This window comes from Aphis gossypii, chromosome 2, assembly GCF_020184175.1.
Source record: "Aphis gossypii isolate Hap1 chromosome 2, ASM2018417v2, whole genome shotgun sequence".
Classification (NCBI taxonomy): domain Eukaryota; kingdom Metazoa; phylum Arthropoda; class Insecta; order Hemiptera; family Aphididae; genus Aphis; species Aphis gossypii.
The window spans coordinates 66,654,953-66,675,408 of record NC_065531.1 but is presented as its reverse complement, the minus strand read 5'-3'; the positions used below and the strand labels follow the sequence as shown (position 1 = coordinate 66,675,408).

The window sequence follows — 20,456 nt, the reverse complement described above, 5'->3', positions numbered from 1 at the left end:
AGTAAAAAAATGTTTTAATTTTTAACGTTAAGAGTAATTTCAAATGACAAATTAGAATTAGTTTGTAATTAAGCGAGGTCAGAAAAATATAATTCAAAATAATAAAGAAAAATAAAAAAAAAAAGTTTACTAGAATTTGTACACAAAATCGATTAATTTTTTTTTTTTTTTTTTGAGTGTAACTTGAAAACGAATAACTGAGATACTTGAAATGTTCACAAAATATGATGAACCATGATAATTATTAATTATTACATTATATGATAATTTTCTGTACTTATCATTTTTATATTTATTACTAAGAAAAATGTTCACTAAATAAAAATATTTAAAAATAAAATACAAGTTTTTATAAGTTTTTAAACCAATATTAAAAACAAAAATGAACAGAAAGTCAAATTAATTTTTTATGTGCGTTTGAAGTTTAAATTTTTATGACATGTTCATTCGCCCGTAAAATAATTATTTCTCACCCAGTGATTTTTGATGTTTTTATAATTAAAAAACGACTAACCATATAAATACATTAGACATAGAATATTTACTAAATTTTTATACATAAGTACATTTTCTATACATAACAAAATGTTGAAAACCGTTTCTCTTTTGGAGTTATTTATGAACATTTTAAATTTTAAATTTTGTTAGTTTTATTCTGTAAATATTGACAAAAAAAAAAAATTAAACTCAATAAAAAAGTTGAAAAATATAATATTAAATTCCAAATAAATTATTCTTTAAGACCTAAAATTTAAAATACATAAATGCAATTTATTTATATAAGTATATGAAATTTTCTCTATGATAAAATTCGTCAAAATCACGAAATTTTTCATATCGTTCTTAGTTGAAAATGTATAAATAATTAAATTTTTATAGCTACCTAAAGCTTGAACATTCAACTTTTTTTTAAGTAGTTCATACTGAAACCAACAAAACTATAACACATATAAGCATAATTATTAATTTTGTTTTGACATTTTAAATCTAAATTTGGTCGGAATTGTATTTTTAAACTATAAATAACGATATTCATTATTTTGTTAGAATTCAAAAAAATTATTTGTCGAAACATAGAAATTTTAAGTACATAATTATATTTTAATATTTTATAAACAGAGCATTAATATATTGCATATTAGCGTAGTGAGTACCAATCGTAAAAAGTATCTATTAATACATTCTAAAATATTTATATTTTTAGATACCTACCTACATTATATGTCATTGCTTTACTCATACCTATGCAGAAGAATGTGGCAATAGTAAATATTCATATATACCATTAAATAAATATGTAATATTTAAAAAAAGTAAGTTAAAACGTATTTTGTTTTTAACTCAATTTTCAGGATCTTATATCTTAATCGTGTACTACACCAATGTATTAATTAAACTTTAATAGGGTATCCATATAGTTTACTTAAATTTCAATTTTCAAGAGATAACTAGTAATATTTTCTTCAAAATTTAAAATAGGGTTCATTTTAACTTATTCTTTTTTTTTTAATTCTCACTACTGCGGAATTTTTTTAACCAATATTTTATTATTATTTATTACTATACATTATAATAAGTAGATATACAGACATACAGTATACATTTTGAGCCACGTTTATTGTATTTTTTTGTGATCACATACACATTACACATATATTGTGTACAAATTTCGCTCAGCAGATAAAATGTATAAAAATGACTATTTTCACTATAATAATATATTCATAGTATCTTTAACGTGCTATTTACTATTTAGATACTAGAAAAATGAAAATTTTACGTCATTATATGTGTGTGAAATATGTGAATGTGACCATAATATTTTCATGAATATACGTCGATACAAATGCCATATAAATATATAATATTATTATTATAGTCTATTTTTAGTAACTGTATTTTCATACAACTTAATGACTACACTATAATCATATTATAATATTATACTACAGAATATAGAATGCTGCTGCAAAAACTAGACCTCTTGGGAAATCGTTATTTTTTTGATATGGTGAATCTGTCCCCACGTACTCCCACATAATATTATAATAGTACGTAAACTTAATTCAAAGTCAGTCGTGGTGAACTGGCGGAGAAAGAAAATAAACATTTCAAACGATATGACGGATACCCTAAATCCGAATTTATATAATAATATTATAAGTTCTTGAAAACTAACATATATTTGACGACAAAAATATGAAATTGTATACGTGATAAAAATAAATAAGAAATAGCGAAAAATATTATACCTACGTGGTGACGGTGGCGGGTTATAGCAGGGTCTTCGGTCGTTTTGCGTTGATCAATCAACGTTTCTCGGAGCATGTTTACAGATACACAAAATAACAATGACGGTGATAATAATAATAACGTAGTAATAATAATGTAACATTATTACTATGGGTCTCTGGGCCGTCCTTTTCTCCAACCCACCTCCTCTTTCTCGGAATACATAGGTTAGGCGATGCAGACTTTTGCATCTCCTACCGGACCACTGACGTCTATCGAGGTATGTTCTGACGTATTATTCGTCCTTGAACACAGCGAGGCTGCGGCGAGCATCCCAACAGAGGGTGGAAATTTCGCCGGACCGAGGCACGGACGGCGCCTGTATTTCACTTTCTACTTAGATCGTGTTGTGTAGGTACCTATCCTCTTTCGACGACGAACGACTTAATATTTACACGATATCCCATAAAGATATTTTGGTAATATATTTTAAATATAACAGGATTACAAGATATGCCTCTCTTCCAATTGTTTTTCAACGGTATCAGTGTTCAGCGAATGTTCACTAGATGTATGGCCTTCATACATGTTGTAAGTATACGATTACATTCACTTAATAATAATATTATAAACGTTATATTTAAACATATAGCTAGTTTTATTTTATATTTTAATCTATAAATAATAATATATAATAATAACAATACATAGTTTTGATAAATAGTCGATAATATTTTATATTATACTCCAATCGAGTATACGATCACATCTTCAATAGTGAATTTATTCAAGTTCTTATTATTTTTGAATTCTTAAATATAAGTTATAACTTAATTATTTTCAACTGTGTTTTTAAATTTTTCTACATCATTAAAGGAATATCATGTGAAAACTTATATTTTTCAATTGAGAACCAACCTTTTTTACTAAATAGTTCTCTTACATCCTCTAAAATCTAAATCAATCTTTTTCATTTTTAATGGTAAATACGTAAATATAAATATTTAACAGATAATGCAAAATGTTTGTAGTGTATAGAGCTGTGGTTACAGTTGAGGCTGTTAAAAGCGATCCATTTTTAAAGGGTCGTATTTAAGTAATATTCGATATCCTTCGTAAGTTAAGTGTAACTGTGTGTGTTGTGACTGATCATTAGTGTGAGAGAGTTCCCCAAACGCTTTATGTAATTAAAGATAGACGGACTACCGGGAATTGGGCCACATTTTAACTACCTGTTTTGTATAAAATATTTGTTAACATTTTTCTACCCGGAGATTGGGCCACAAATTAAATCTATATTTTTAAAGTGTACCCGGAAATTGGGCCATAAAAGTAAAGCACACAAATATACTATTAATACGAATATAATATAATGTTTATTAACTGATTATTATTTTTTTAACATATTATAAAAATACAATTCGTCAAATATATATATGTTTTTTAAATACTTCCATACAGATTTAACTAATTTAATATACAACAAGGTCCATAAAATTAGTCAAATATGAAATAATTTTTATAAAGAATGCCAATACTCATTTTACAAATATAATATAAGGACCATAAAGTTAGTCAAAAAATAAAAAAATTGAAAAAAACATTTTCTAATAGGTACAAAAAAATATAATACAATACATTTAGATCCATAAAGTCAGTCAAATAATCAATAATATGAATAATTTTTTCTAATATAATTATTTTTTTTAAATAACATAAACAGATTGTACATATTCAAATCGTGTTTTTTCTCCTTCTTCATATTTTTTAATTTCATTAAGAATAAAATTTTTTCGAACTAAAGTTCGTTTTCTTGTTTTTATTGTTCCTATACTTCTAATCTTAATATAAACTTCTGATTGAAGTTGCAATAAAACATTTAAAAAATTATGTATATTTGAATGTGACATATAGAAATTATTTTTGAAATGTGAATGAAAAGATTCGATGGCATTTGTAGTTCGAATTAGGTTTCATAATCTTTGCACACTACGCGTATGATTATTTTTATCCGTTTCATTTCATGACAATTGATAATTCTATATCATAAGATATTGGATAATTTATTACCTTTTGATAAGGCATACGCAGTCGCTTCGAGTAAAGTTTCGTGTGCGCTGCAGTATTAGCCATTAGAATTGTATCAATTTATATAAAACGATATATTATATTAAATATTATTTTATTACAATTTAAAATATAATAGTGGTCCAATCACCGGGTCTGCCGATTATAAATATAAAATTTTAGTGGCCCAATTACTGTATACCTTTGGAAAAAAGGTGAATTGTGGCTCAATTCCCAGGCGCCCAGATAGACTACGCAAAGATTCTTGGAAATCAGGGATGTACATACGCGCAGTACATACACGTCACTAAATTTTATGATAAAAAAAGTTTTTACATGAAAATTCCAAAAAGCGGAAGAAAAATTCACCTAGTATCTAAAGTCCGATTTTAATTTTAAAAACATAAGAATTCATTATTCTTTTAAAAAATTAAAAAGTTTTCTATTTTCTTAAAAAAAAAACTCGATGAAAAAACGACCCGCTTTCAACAGCATTATTAATAAGGTTTTAGTAATATTAAAAAAAATATACTTTTTAAAAATACCTATATGTTATAAATTATAATACAATTTTATTTATAATAAACAACTTGTGGAGGAGTAAACCCCACTTACCTAGTAATCCCAAATTTCACTTATGCGCAGGAAATTCCTTAAATGGTAGGTATATATAAATTTTAACTATGTGTTTGAAAATGTGGTCCTCAGGAACGCCCGGAAGGGGGGGCCAGTAGGAGCAATTGCCCCCCCTGAGATTTTTCGTGTTAGTTACAAAAATGGAAATTTTTTACTTAAAGCTGGTCTTAGGTATTTAGCGACTATTGGACAATCCTTGTATCTAACAAGTCATAAAGGAGGTATTCAATTGTAAAAAAAAACATTACGATCGTCGACGGAAATTGAAACTTTTTGACAGATATTATTACATTATTATTTTTATAGGTACATTTATCGTTAATTTTTAAATCAATTAAAAAATTGATTCAAAATACAATTTTTTAATCAACAAATTGATGATTCATTTAATTTATTTGCTTCAAACAAAAGAAGATTGTCATTACTTTTTGAATAAAATAATAAAATATGATGTAATATGTAAATTCATTCACAAAAATTTGTTTTTAGTTTAAACTTTATTTTATATTTTCTAATAAATATAAGAACTAATAGTGTAATTTTATATAAACTGAAATTAGTTAAGCTTTTTAAACAATTATTAATGATACTGTAATATTGATACTATAACAAGGTATTAGTAGATGAAAGATGAAGCAGTAAATCTTCCCACAAGTACCTATTTAGGTACTTGCAATTTTTTTGCCGCCCCTGAGTTACATTTCTGCGGGCGTCCCTGGTGGTCCTTAATTATTAAGTACAAATATAAGGTTAAAAATTCAAATCATCAGAATTTATACTGACTGTTAAACTATTATTATGATTTGAACATTGTGTATGCTTGGTGATAACCTTGTGTATACATATATATATTCACATCTACGATAGGACCCTTGTCAAACAGAAAAAATCATCAAAAAAGTAGCTTTAACCCATTATAAACAATTTCGTTTAATTTTTCGATCACAGTACGTCACTAGAATTTTATTTTCATTTTAAAAATATCAAGTTATATTCCTATATTTAAAAAAAAAAACTTGGCTTATACACATATCTTAACCTTCGTCCCAACCTTGCTCGTAAACAATGAAGATCGGTTATAATAAACTCGTAGAGTAATATTGTTATAGGTGTTGATTTGTGTATTTTAAAAATGTGAAGTATATTATGTATACTTACAATACATTAAACAAGAGTCAGTCATCATCGGTATTGATCCATATAGTTATCATATTAAATTTATACCACTCAAGATTTTTAATTATTCTTCCCATTCCTATAATAGTATATTAAAGAGATAGCCGCTGGTCGGCGGTCGGACACTTTAATTTCGCAACAGGTATAATGACAAAGAGTACCTATTTAATGTCTATTGTCTTAGTAACATTGAGCAGCTATAGTCGAAGAGGGAAACACTATTTATTTACACTATCTATAATATAAGTATAATACATATTATATTAGCATTTGCATTCTTTAACAAAACGACACAAATATGACAGTTGAAATATTTTTTTTTCCAGTATTTACTATAGGTATTATTTTAAGAACTTACAATATTCTAATTTTTGTTCTGTTTTGTAAAATCATCATTTTGATATTGAAATAAGTATTGAAAAATATCGATCATAATTTCAAAGTTTTACGCATGATCATCTGGTGGTGGATCGGTGGGACAAAAATTGTTTTGAGACGACGACTAAATAACAAGTACCTACCCTGATCGATCTGATCCCTAATCATAATACTACCTTATCAATACTTATAATTTATTGGCTAAAAAAAATTATTTTTATTAATATATATATATATGTATTTATTTGTTTTAGTGTTATCTAGGAACATTTGTCCTAATCAAAGTATTTAAGATAATACATATTTTGTACTTTCTATCGATTTTTGGATTGGCTGCCAGTTTTAGTAAGTTTACTGTTCTTATAAATAAACATACGAATTAATTATCGTAATACTATTTCATTCTAAATAGGTTATTTCTCAACACATATTACATAGTTTTAACAGCCTATAGTATAATATTCATAGTGTTGTATTTCAATTAAATAACCAATGAATTCTTAAATGTAATATTTATAGGTACAATTAAGATTAGCTTTCATTTTATTTGTACATCTTTAATTATTAATTATTCTTTTAAATAATTAGTGACATGTTTGCTAGTTGTGAAGAAAATAGATTAACCTATTTAAAAATCAATGATTTAGTCAAAATGTTTTTTCCATCCCAAACGATTTTGTTCATAATGAAATAAAAACTGATTTTTGTCTATAATCAGACAAAATAAGCACTTAGTGCTTTTAAACTTTTAAATTAATTTAATTATTTTTACAAAGCCTTTATAAGCGTTAAGAATATAAATATTTAATACATAATAATTAGTATAGTGTGTATTACATTTTTTATTTAATTTATTTTTACTTGTATTTTTATTAAATAATAGTAATAGCAGTAAGTACTAAAAGTTCATAATTTACTAATAATTAAAATATGACAAAAAAAAAATATACATCGATCAATATATTAATTGACAATGTAAATATGTTGGTGTTTCGTAAATATGAATGTGTGGATATAAATTAGCATATAGAATATAGATTATAAAGATTAAACAAGTTTGAAAATTATTGATTTTAAATGTTGTAAATTTTCTAGAAAATGTATTTTTTAGTTAACTTAACTAACTAAAGATTCCGACGATTCCGTTATAAAAATTTAGCTTTTTCTTGATATTTTTGAAAATAATGTCAAGTCAAAACCATATTAATAGTATAAGTTTGTTTATTTACTGTTTATTGGTTTTAATTACAAATAAACAAAAACATTTAGTCAAGTGGATATCGCTCTGATGTACAATTGGTCGCTATTATTTATGAGTTAAATTTGAATCCAATGATAGGTATCATAGTATACGAAAAACGATTCTGAACAGAGATGATTTGTCAGCCTAGAATATCTTTTACAATGGGTGGTAAAAAAGGTGGTTTATAGTCATTTGGTGAACATTTCAAGTATTTACAGTTATTAGTTTTTGCAGAGTTAAAACTATATAAAAAAATCAATATTTTTGAAAACTGGGTTTGCGTGAAAATTCCCGTTTTTCCGTCCCTTTTTGTTTGTTTTCGGGAAAAACAATATCGAAAACTATTTCGAAATGTTAACTTTTGACCTGTATAATACACCAAGAATATTCACTATGCTATTTAAAACCACCCTCAAAGTTTAAAATTGAAGCATTATTTTGACAAGTTATGTTATCACAGACACAAAAACACACATCATTGTAAAATCAATACATTCATCACTTCGTTCAGAATCTAAAATTAAAATAGTCAATATTACTCTTAGGGACTCTAATATTTCTGAAGAGAAATTAACATTATTAGCTCATCGAATAAGAAGTACCTGATGTAAAAAAAAAATTAAACTCATACTTTATGATAACTTATTTTTTATTTTATTTTTTAAATTATATTAAAATTTTTAATTCACTTAGTTCAGAATTTAAAACAAATAAATAATTCTTGATTTGATAATTTAATTGATACAAACGTGTAATTGCCTAATCACTGGTCTACAGCCACTATATACAATAAAAAAGAAAAGAATATCTATATTCTATACTTCTATAGTATAAGATGTATAATGTATAATATTCATTTAAATGTTTAGTCAAGAAGTATTTTTTAAAAAAAATTGAAAGTTGCAAAATCGTCAATCACCTGTGATACCTGTATACCTGTAATCAGTATGACTGAATATAAATAAGAAATAATTTAGGTATTTCTTTTTAACTGAAATAAGTTAAAATTTTTCTCCATATTAACACAAAACCTTTAAGGTTAAATATATTGATTATTCTATTAACTTACAATTAAAACGTTAATCAACAATTTATTAGCTAATGTAAGCTGACTTAATTAACTCATATTTTTATTCCACCTTTGTATATTTATAGATTGGTCTTTAAAATATTTCCAAATTGAAGCTAACGATTTGTTTCTCCAAAATTCGGATGACATAGCTATTATGTTATTTAGTTTTAGACATTCATTTATTATTGATTTGCTTCTAATCATCAATTTTTATCTACTAAAAGCAACATTTAAGGTAAGTACCTACATACAATACTCGTACTTTTAGATAAAAACGTATGATTTAAGTGCCCAAACACATTTTAAGTTTAACGAATATTTATCCTATAAACGTCTTTATTTTATTATGAAGTATAAAATTATATTATACACCTAGTTAATTTCCTATGGAAAAACTTATGGAATTTATTATATTCAATAATTGTTCAATACCTACTATTTTTCTGTAATCAATTTATTCATATATTCTAAATATTTAATCTTTGTTATAAATTAATAATCGTTATTAATTATATAACAAGTACATTAAGATTATACATTTAAAACCAACTTACCTTTATTGCATTTTTGATAAAAATAAGCCCGTGAATAGAAAAAATATACTTAATAATAACTCAACATACATATTATTATATAATATACCAATACCAGAGACGGTTTAACTTATTTTGGCAAGAATCTATTGAGAACATATTTTTCCTTTGAGAATTTGAGAATTAACTTCCATATTTTTTTTTAATACGTTAATCTATTAACCAACATTATTGAATGTATGTATGTATATAATATTATAATGTATTATACAATTAATTTCTAAGATCTAAATAAATTTATTTATTATAATCCAAACAGCAAAAAAACATTGCTATAAGATTATATATTTTATTATGTAAATTATTCAACTATGAGATTATATAAATATTGAATGTGAATTATATATTTATTTGTGAATTTTCTATTTGTTGATTTTATAATCAAATAATTAACATAATACCTATCTTGATAATGTGGGTGTGTAACTTTGCATTTTACTGACAAGTTGATCCGGCTGTTAAATAAAGACACTGCTCTAAATACCTAATCATTAGAAAGTGTAGCTCGATATTCATATTAATTACTTTTATGAGAGAAAACTCTATTTCACACAAATATGTTTACTTAGAATATAAATGGTATGTGTAACTGCAACGTTATAATTCTCAAACAAGAATATTTTTTTTCACTCAATAGATTTCAAAAATTATTTTTAGAACCTTGAGTTTCAAGAAGTACCTATATCTAATTTTATTTTTATAATCGTAGATTCGATTTTTATAGAATTTGTGTCAAATAAATTAGGTAGATTCTTATTTGGGTAGAAGTATTTTCTATATTATTTTCTTTAAACTTTAATAGATAACTCATAAATGTGGAAATCGGCTACAATTTTTGAATATTTTCAAATTGTCTCTTAAATTCATCGTATACTTTCTATCTCATAGTAACACATTACTATAGATATTTTCAATTTTTTATTCATCGCCGGTTATAGTTTTCCCAATGTAAAACATTTGATAAAATTAACTGAAAATAAATTCTGACATGATCGACTTTGAAATCCCTGAAATTTTTGAAAGTGCCCCTGCTATATGTTACACAATTAATGACAATATTACAATATTATCATTCATTAAACGTTTTTATTTTTCAGAAAGATATTTTTAGTATCGATGTATGGTTGGTGGTTCATGGAATGTTTTTTCTATACATACTATGGAATATCATTAGTATCGATGTCTTTAATATTACTTATTGTATTTTTATACTGAGCTATGTTTGTAAGTATATTGAGTAATAATTAAATCATTGTTAACTAGATCATTTCATGATATTACTCCCAATCGGTTTTAGGTGTTTATTGTATTTACCTGTTATTGGTGGTATCATTTCGTATGGAAGAACGTAACAACAACATTTTTCATAGAATGTTTTTTTACTTTTATCGTACATTGTAAGCATACGTATAAACATTATTTTATCCATAATAAAAATAAATTAATTTAAATTGGTCAAACCACTCAGATCAGAGAGGCAACATGTGTTGAGACAACACTAAAATATTACTGTTACTAAATATTGCTGTTGTAAAACTCGGCTGCAATTCTGCAAGCGCATGTATATCTACGACTAAAGCGCGGGCTAAGTATATTATTTGATGTTTGATTTTAAACTAATAAAAGTGTTTATGACCAAAAATTGTGCTTGATGTATTATAATAAAACTGTAATCGCTTGACATTCTTACCTTATATAAATGAGACGTTGCTGGGACATGTCGTACTTTGGTTATGAAAGACGAAAGTTGCATGAAGTACATGAAATATTGAGTCATTCTGCTTTAGAAGTAACGAGCATAAGTTACACTAGCATATATCATCGTCGTACCTCGTTAAAGCTAACAACACTAATTCGATTTATTTTGGAGAAAGTCATTAGCTCAGAACAGAGCTACTGAGGTAAAACAATCAAAGCTGGTTTAGCATGTTTATTGTTTACTCAAATACAAGTAATACGTACAACGCTTATAAAAATCTTATTATAATTTATAATGATTAATGAGATAAATATTGGTATATATTTAATAAAAAAATAAAATAAATTATTATCTCCATAGTCAATTTAATAAGAAGGTTAGAAATAGGAATTAGATTATTAGAATGATCCGTAGTTTTTAAACATAACTTATTATTTGGTATTCATTGCAAAAATTTTAGTATTTACGTTTGTTTTTTTGACGTTATTAGAATTTTATATTTTTGTGTATTGTATATTCGTGCCATGTGACATCTAGTCTATAGCAGTGGTTCCCAAACGTTTTCATTCTACACCCCCCTAGTAAATTTACTAAAATCGCACCCCTCTCCTCCCCCCTTAAATTAGAGTTGAGGCGATTTTTTTTTATTTTGTGAGTCGTACAAATAAATCATATACAAAATATTATATATTATACAAATATACAATATACAACAATTTACTTTTATTATTTTTATCATTTAAAAAATGTATTATAAATCAACGTACGAAGTTATAATATTAGGTATGAGAAAAAAATAAAAATTATTAAATATATAAACAAACATATTAATATATCTAAAATATACATAACAATGGTATTAAAAGTGCGATTCGACTGACGTGTAGGTATAAACTGTATATTTACATAGTTAATCATTATTTAATCAACAATAATAGGTATGCACCATTATTATTTGTATATTAAAATGTTTATAGTCAGTTAGTCATACTGTTATAAGCTTATAAATGTTTATTTCATTACCAGTATATTTAGATTGTTGAACTTATTTTATATTATTGTATATTTCTAAATGATTATCAGGAGCTTCCCTTAAAGGTTAATTATTACTATTCTGCTTATGAGTAATTATTTAATGTAGTGTTATAGACTATAGTCAAAGATCTTAGACCTTTTCATAAATTACTTGTTCCCACTCACTACCAAAAAATACTAAATTTAAATTTATTTATATATTAAAACAAAAACATTATTAAAATGCAATACAATATTTTCATAAGACATAGGTAGTAATTTTTATATTGAAACCAAAAAAATTGTAAGCAAAATTTTTTTGTCATAGACATTTGAGTTTAAATTTTTAAATAAAATTATGTATTTAAACTATGAATAACTATATTCATTACAATTTAAAAAAATTATTTGTAGTGACAGAATTTTTACATATTATATTAGTATATTACTATTTAATTTTATACATGTAATAACATTTTCAAATAAAATGTTTTTGGTAAAAATTAATTCAACCGACTCTTAATACCAATCGCAAAATAAATTACTTTGATAGTAATATCAAAAAGCATACTTAGTAATATAGGCTGGCAGACTATCTGCTTAAAAAGGTTTTTATATATTATGATGTAAAATTGAACTCAACACACTCAACATCTACCTTATACAGTAGAACAATAACCATTTTCCAACCTTTTATTTACTGGAGTACAGATGTTTCTGTTGACATTATGTTTAGCTAAATAGAGATATAACAATAAAAATCAATATATACTATACAATTTTCAGCGTTCAGTGATATATTGCTTTGGTGCGCTCTACTGGTGAATTATTGAAACAGAATCTTCAAGATTTTAATCATTTTGTACTATAAAAGGTTAACAAGTAAACATATAAGCAATATACCTTAGAATGGTACAGAATAAATGGATATCAAAATAATATTTTGTATCATATAAACTTACATGTTAAAATGACAAGACTGTATGGTTACTTATTCATTTTTCTACTGGAAAAATGTGTGATTAAGTCCTAACAATATGTTTGGATAGAGGTACATTTGTATTTATTTCTATAAATACATTTTTTAAGATAAAGACTGATATAATTATTAGTTTATTAATTTAAAATAAATATAAATACTTTAATTCTCCTTTATTGATAACACACAATCTGTTCCTAATAGAAACAAAAGAGTATTAGCTAAAATAATGATGACACATAAGTATATATACTAATTTAATATAGTAATCAAATTTTATTCTTGAGTATGTAATTTAATGACAATAGTAATACTACAAACTACAATAATTTCAATCAATTGTCTTAATGAAGCTGTAAGTAAATTAATATAAAATTACATACTATATATATATATATTATTTGCACATTCATACATATATACATATATAATATGTGTATGTTAAAAATAAAAAAAATATTTCATAGTTAAAATATGTTATTTTTTCTTCTTATTTGTTAAACATCTTGGACAATACCATTTTCCCTTGGGCTTGGTAGTTAATTTTACGCACCCAAAATGAAACCATTCAATAGGACACTAAAATAATAAAAGCACAAAATTGGTATATATACAGAGTATTGCACGATAAATGTGTCAAACTTCTAGAGGTGTTTCTAGACCTCAAATATAACATAAAAAAGTCCTTATGGCTTATGACCATAATTAAATTATCAATAATAAAGAAAATATTTCAATGATTATGGTTTTTTGGTTAACCGTAAGTTTTATACATAATAATGTTCATATCTTCTAAACCGAAAGTACTACAATTAATTTGAACACATGGATACAAATCTCATAACATTTTGATTAAGAAAACATATCTAACAAGGTTCACACCTTAGTTTTTGAGCAAAAAAATAACGCAAATCTTTTTAACTTAAAATTGTCAAACTTTTAAGAAATTTGAGTTTTATCTAATAACAATTATTTTTTTAAGGCATAAGTTCATAGGGACTTATTTGTTGTATTTGAAATCTAGAAACACCTCTTGAAGTTTGACACATTTATCGTGCAACACCCTGTATATTATATACATAATGGTGATAATTTTAAATAAATGTCTATATGAGTAAAATCAATGAATGTATAAATAACTTTTAAATTAAAATTAAAATGCTTACATCTGGATTATCGCAGCCAATCATTTTTCCATAAGAAACTTGAACGCAAAAACAATATGTAGGTTCATTTGGATCAACAGGCATGTCTAATACTTCCGGGGATTGTACAACTCCAGTTCCAACATCAGGAAGAGTCTCTGCCACAACACTGGCTACGCTATTGGTAGAGTTTATTGGACTAGAGACAGCACTGACTGAAGGCGTTTTCACTTTAACTTGAAGCCAACCACCAGATTTACCAGATGTTTTTACAACTCCTAAAAAATATTGATTATTATACAATAAAATCAACATAGACAAGACTAAAATTATGCTGGTTACAAACTTTTCTTAGTTTGTTTCTTTTTAGATGTCTTGTAAGTATCTTCTTCACTTGAAGTATAGTTAGTTTCTTTGTCGTTATTCTTACGTCCACCTGAAAGTGACACACATAAAGAAAACACATTGGCATCATAATAAAATATAATTCATAACACCTACATTTCTGTAAACTTTCTTCATTTCTTGCAGTACTGGAGGCTCTGTCTTGCATTTCGCCTTCAAAACGTGTCAACTCTGAATCTAACTTCCGAATATATTCATCCACCTGAAAGATACATTATAGTAGAACAGTTCAGAGAGTCACGCGAACGACTAAAAAACAACATACCAATTCATAAGTTTGCACAGACAATTGAAGTTTATCGTCGGCATATTCTTTAGCTGTATTGAATTTACGCTGTATGTTGTTCATTTTTTCTTTCTTTTTGCTTCCGTGGTAGATGTCGATATTCGACAAAAAATCGTCGGATAGTTTATCGATTTCGCGCATCTCTTCTTGAGATCTACCGCCGAGGTCTCGCATCAAAGCGAAATTACGTCTTAACTCCACCGGAAGGTTCTGCAAGCCTAAAATATCGTTCTGTTAGTATTTCGCGGGAATTCGAAACCGAAAGAGAACTTACTGTCCAGATATTCGTCCAGGTACGGTGCTGATGCCATTATTGTCGGTCGAGAATTACCTATTATAGGTAGTGGAAAAATCGGCGCTACAAACGCGAAACGATCAAAGATGTACGTAACACGACGATACGTAAATAATTGCAACCGTTTGCGCGAACTCGTGGTTTTTTCGTACTTGTGCGGCACGGGTGTACGACCGACGCGTGTAAACAATGTACACGGCAAACGAGCTTCGTGTACACGCGTCAGACTTGAAGACTGGCAACAGTGCGGCAAACGTTTTCGATCGTCCGGTTGGACCGTCCCGGTAAAAGGGGCAGAATCGCAGCAGCAGGTCTATCGATTCGTCGCTTCGACGCGGCAACGTTGGACCGTGGTGCGAGTTGATGTTGAAGGAGGGAAAAAAAATAAAATAAAATATCGTAGTCTTCAGACGTGACGTACACGTCTTATGGCTGGGGGAACGTTCTATACATATTATTTTTGTGCGGGACGCCGCGACGGAGGGCGTTACATGACGTCATGACCCCTGCTCTACCCGCCGCCCGACCCGGTCTCACCCGTTTCTATACCGCGGTTGTTACCAGTCACGGTGGAACGGCGGGGCAGCGGTTGAAGAGCGGGTGCTTTTACGTAACCCGAACGTCCCGGACCGTAATCGCGGTGTTCCGCCGTTCGCGCGGCCCCGTAAACGTAATATCGAAATACGGGAGGCTCCCCGATTTTTCGTCGTCGCGCCACCGCCGCCACCACACCCAATCTAACGACGAATTGTTGATTCCACGACGTAGAGAATGTTCTACGTCTTGATTAATTCTCATCGTTCTCCGGCGTTGTCTTTGTATATTATTGTGTTATTCTGTGGTGGTCACGGAATGACGAAAAATCGGCGGCGATTAGTCGTGTATTTATATTTTATTTTTGGGCGCGACTTGAGATAGTCCTACACGTCTCTACAACACCTAAATCGGAGTTTATGCGGGAAACGCAAACGCGATAATAGACTACGCAATACGCGATAACGACGAATTCGTTAACGTACCTATTATAATATACGTCTTAAATAATTCTATTAATCGAAAATATATTAATAAATACACGATGGCTTTGAAACTCGTTTTCTTATTTTAGACAAAAAAATATCTAGTACCTAATACCTACATTATATTATGCATAAATCCAATATTGGTCGACGGTAGTCGGAAATAATGCGATTACTCTATGGAAAAAATAAAAAGTGTGCAAACCTTTATCACGGCGGCGTGATATCAAAAATGATAACAATCGTGATATCTACAATAAACTTAAGTTGAATTTCTTTGGTTTCATTTTTTTTTTTTTTTTTTTTGGTTTGGTCTTACAATAATGATAGTGTTAGATATTCTTTTGAAGATAATAAATATATTATGTTAATTACACGTCATACTGAATAATAACATAACATGCGCCTGTAATTTTATTAACGTGTATTGTGTATAGATAACTTGTTAATTCATACATCATACATAAGTGATGTAGGTACCTACATTATTATTAGGTATAACTTTAAATTATGTATAAAAGTTTCTGCGGAGAAAATTTTAAGTTATTGTAGGTATTATAATCGTGAATTTGCTCAGTGTAATTTTTCAGTGTTCCGATTTTTTAATTAAATTAAAATTAAACGACATATCCTTCGATTTGAGGAGAAGAATTCTTAGTATCAATTGTTACATAGAGTTCTTTCTATACAAATTGAAGCATTGTAAAAATAATAATTTCAGTTTACGATGAAGGAAATATTTTAGAATGTATTCACATGGATGTACGATATGTTTTAACACTCTCATCTCAGAACACAAAACACGAAAACAGTCAATGGTGTAAGCCTCGTCTTCAGTACTTGGAGGGTGTTTTAAAAATCAATAGTACGTTGCTATGCTACAGTGACTAACCCCTTTTCTCCCTCGATACATCTACCCTAATTCTTTTTCCCGGGCAGATGACGTAAATCTTCCCTCCGTTTAATAAAGCATATTATATTTATTCATTTATAATATAAATTATAATACGAAACATTTCGTTTCGTACAACTTATAAAAAAGAGCGTGATGCTTTATGGATAGGTTGGAATAATCATGATAGATGACGTATAATATAATAGGTAATAAGTTATGTTACGTATTATTACAGTGTGATGCGATTTATAAAAGCACTCGTATGATGAAGAGTTCAAATTAAAAATGTGAATTTATAGTGTTGATAATTGTGCAAGCAATTTGATGATTTAAACATAAACAATTAAAAACCAATCGCTATACTTAACTATACAAATATCCTCGTCCTCGACTTAAGTAGTTAAGTGTTCTATTTTATAATTTTTTCGAGCATTTCTCTTGTCACTAGGTATTCTGAAATTAATTCGAAAACAACAACCAAACAATGTTTTGGATGTGAAACTTTTAAGTATATTTATTGTTATATTTTGTATACACGATAACATTTTGATAACTAATTTGATTCAAAAATTATATTAACAATAATATGCATGTAGTATACTAGTATTATATGCAATTACTATACTACACTAGGTAATTAAATATAAATAATATAAAAGCCATGTTATCGGGAAAAATTAATTCAGCCTACTAAATTTACAACTATGGTAGGTAATTAAATAAATTAGGACAATTAGGTACTATAATAGTAATATAATGTAATATAATATAATATAATATATATTATATAAATATAATATAGGTATATAATATAATATAATATATATTATATAAATATAATATCTAGTTAGTGAAGAATTAATTTAATCAGGTATATTCATCTCCTATCATCCTCTTCAAATAGGCCACTGTACCTAGCACCTACCTAAGTACTAAACGTCTACGCATTATAAAAAATATACCAATTCAGGTATTATAGGTACCTATATAATTGCAATACTTTGCAATACAGTTTTATTGACTGCATTTGTTCAGAATGTTTATTAGTTTATTACCTTCATACATAGTTGAATTTAATACATCTTCAATATCATTGACTGTAATTTTGTTTTTAACGGTAAATGTCAGTGGCTATTAACTCCTCCCCTCCGGAATTTATTGTTGGTGTAATACATGTACGCATCCAAGTCACTTGTACACACTTATTTAAATTTTTTTATAAATCTAAATATGTCAATTATTTCTTAAAATTGTTTTAGTATTTTTAATGAACATTTCTTTATTGTTTATTATTTTATTTGTTCTGTGATTATAAAAGTGAGTTATCTTTTGAATATTTTTCTAAACATCAATAGACACAAACAATTTTGAATGTATAAATACATAATAATATCAGTTAATAAATACATTATGTTCTCGCCGAGAATTTAAAACAATATTACGTTTGAACAGTTACGCGCACACCTTATATAGTTGTATCTGTATGTACCTATTATAATACACCTTTAAAGTTTAAATGGTATTGTTGTTTACTGGTGTACCTGTAATATCTTAACTAGATATGGTAGGAGTTCACTTGCATTCAGCGGCCGGTGCATTGTCCCACACCATATGGGGTAATATAGAACCCCATCCATCACATCAAACCATTGTTTGAAGCGACTTAGGTTAGGTAAAGCATAGAATCAAAACCATTCTTTTCAAGACTGACCCAGACTTACAGGCGTAAAAGCAAAAAATAAAAATGAACGAATTTTTCGTTTGGGGGCAAATTTTAAAATTCCACCTATTACAACATTTTTATCTATCATAAAGAATAAATTATATTAAAAATAATACCGTTAAAATCACTGTGATATTTTTAAAAAAATATTAAAGGTAAGTATAGAATAAAATAAAAATGTATGTAAAATAAACAATAAAGAAATAAATGTTTGATTAATTATTAGTTTTTTGTTTTTTATTTTGCCCTTTACAAAACTTAGCACCACTTTATGCTCTTTCCCAGGCGCGTACACAAAAAAATATTTTGGGGGGAGGGGAGTTTTGGTTGTAAATTTTTAAATAAAACTAAACTAATAAATAATAAAACTTATTTCCTGAAATTTCGTGGGGGGGGGGGGTTGAACCCCTAGAACCCCCCTTGTATACGCGCCTGCTCTTTCCACTCATATTGATTGAAATAGAAGTGTTTAATAATAAATAATAAATAAGCCTGTTTAATATTTAGTTATATTGTCTTGACAAGACTATATGAATACGATGCGATAGTATTGACTGTTGGTAATAAAAAAAAAATGAGTGCTGTCACGGGACACTCGGTAGAAACGAAGTTTCTTTAGCAGTCTTATGGATTACAGATTAATTTCAGTGGAACTATACGAAATGAAATGAAATATTATGTTATCAAGTTTTTTTTATTTGATTCATAGAAATTACAAACAAATCGTAAAATTTGTGACGATACTCTTTCATATTATATACACTCTTCTCCTGTGATTTGTTTGTGTTTTTTCACGTTGCCTGTGTTCTTTTTAACGCTGTACATTTTTTTGGTGATTTTATTTTTTTCCCTATTCTTCTTCTTTTTTTTTTTTTTGGATTAAAATTAATTATACAATTATTAATTTCATATTCATATGTATTTCAATGTACATAAATGTTTAATTTTAAATTAACATAATATATAAGCTGTGAGATAAATGCATACTTTGGATTATTTATTTGTTTTTGTATTTTTAGTCGTTGATGGTATTCTTTTTTATATTGAACCGGTGTTTTTAATGTTGTTTTTGTTCCACTAAAATATGATGAATATTAAAAAAGATTAAATTTAACGATAGTTTTAAATTAATTATACACATACAGCAGTAAACAGTTTTTGCACTTACGCCAACCTATCACCTCAATTTCTATGGCGACGTGTAGATATATAATAACAACTTAGTCGGCCGTAGAGCGAGAGGAACAGTAGTATAAAGAAAACGGTAAAGAGTAAGAGAGATAGCGACTAACGCTTTTATTTTCGTTACGCACGGTTTTTCTGGGCTAGGGTCCCTCCGCTCACATCGCGCCATAAGAAGCTACGTTTCAAAACAATTAATTGGTACCTAGTGTTGTAATAAAATAACAATATAATAATATACAATATTGTATAATATATACCTATATTAATTATTATGTATATAATATAGGTAATCGTATTCTAATACAATAGTATCCAAAAAATATATTCCAGTTTTTATTTATTATATTTTTGTTTGTGTTAATAAAATATTTGTACACTTTAGTAAAAGGGCTTATACCTTATTGGAGTAATTAA

The 20,456-nt window shown here is 27.2% G+C and overlaps 2 protein-coding genes and 1 long non-coding RNA gene across 3 annotated transcripts; 1 reads left to right on the top strand and 2 right to left on the bottom strand.

The window, feature by feature from the left end:
- The first annotated feature begins 1,918 nt into the window (after positions 1–1,918).
- LOC114123598 (uncharacterized) lies at positions 1,919–11,057 on the top strand. The gene is made up of 5 exons (XM_050200520.1): positions 1,919–2,823; positions 6,744–6,834; positions 8,888–9,039; positions 10,495–10,621; positions 10,695–11,057. The coding sequence occupies exons 1-5, from the start codon at positions 2,746–2,748 to the stop codon at positions 10,796–10,798; spliced, it is 552 nt and encodes a 183-aa protein (XP_050056477.1). The 5' UTR covers positions 1,919–2,745; the 3' UTR covers positions 10,799–11,057.
- Positions 11,058–13,345: 2,288 nt separating this feature from the next.
- Positions 13,346–15,693, bottom strand: LOC114123601 (inhibitor of growth protein 5-like). The gene is made up of 6 exons (XM_027986641.2): positions 15,200–15,693; positions 14,905–15,143; positions 14,736–14,841; positions 14,581–14,670; positions 14,256–14,512; positions 13,346–13,668 (listed from the first exon to the last, which is right to left on the bottom strand). The coding sequence occupies exons 1-6, from the start codon at positions 15,234–15,236 to the stop codon at positions 13,567–13,569; spliced, it is 831 nt and encodes a 276-aa protein (XP_027842442.2). The 5' UTR covers positions 15,237–15,693; the 3' UTR covers positions 13,346–13,566.
- Positions 15,694–19,532: 3,839 nt separating this feature from the next.
- LOC126550217 (uncharacterized) lies at positions 19,533–20,043 on the bottom strand. The gene is made up of 2 exons (XR_007604259.1): positions 19,845–20,043; positions 19,533–19,718 (listed from the first exon to the last, which is right to left on the bottom strand). It is a non-coding gene; the product is annotated as an uncharacterized LOC126550217 (long non-coding RNA).
- Between the last annotated feature and the right edge of the window lie 413 nt (positions 20,044–20,456).

Bases quoted from the DNA above. Each gene is read 5' to 3' on its own strand.
- LOC114123598 (XM_050200520.1), top strand. From the start codon at position 2,746: ATGCCTCTCTTCCAATTGTTTTTCAACGGTATCAGTGTTCAGCGAATG. The intron at 9,040-10,494 runs GTAAGTACCTAC...TTTATTTTTCAG, and splicing joins TACTAAAAGCAACATTTAAG to AAAGATATTTTTAGTATCGA. The intron at 10,622-10,694 runs GTAAGTATATTG...AATCGGTTTTAG, and splicing joins TTTTATACTGAGCTATGTTT to GTGTTTATTGTATTTACCTG.
- LOC114123601 (XM_027986641.2), bottom strand. From the start codon at position 15,236: ATGGCATCAGCACCGTACCTGGACGAATATCTGGACA. The intron at 15,144-15,199 runs GTAAGTTCTCTT...ACGATATTTTAG, and splicing joins CCTGGACGAATATCTGGACA to GCTTGCAGAACCTTCCGGTG. The intron at 14,671-14,735 runs GTAGGTGTTATG...TGTCACTTTCAG, and splicing joins TGAAGAAAGTTTACAGAAAT to GTGGACGTAAGAATAACGAC.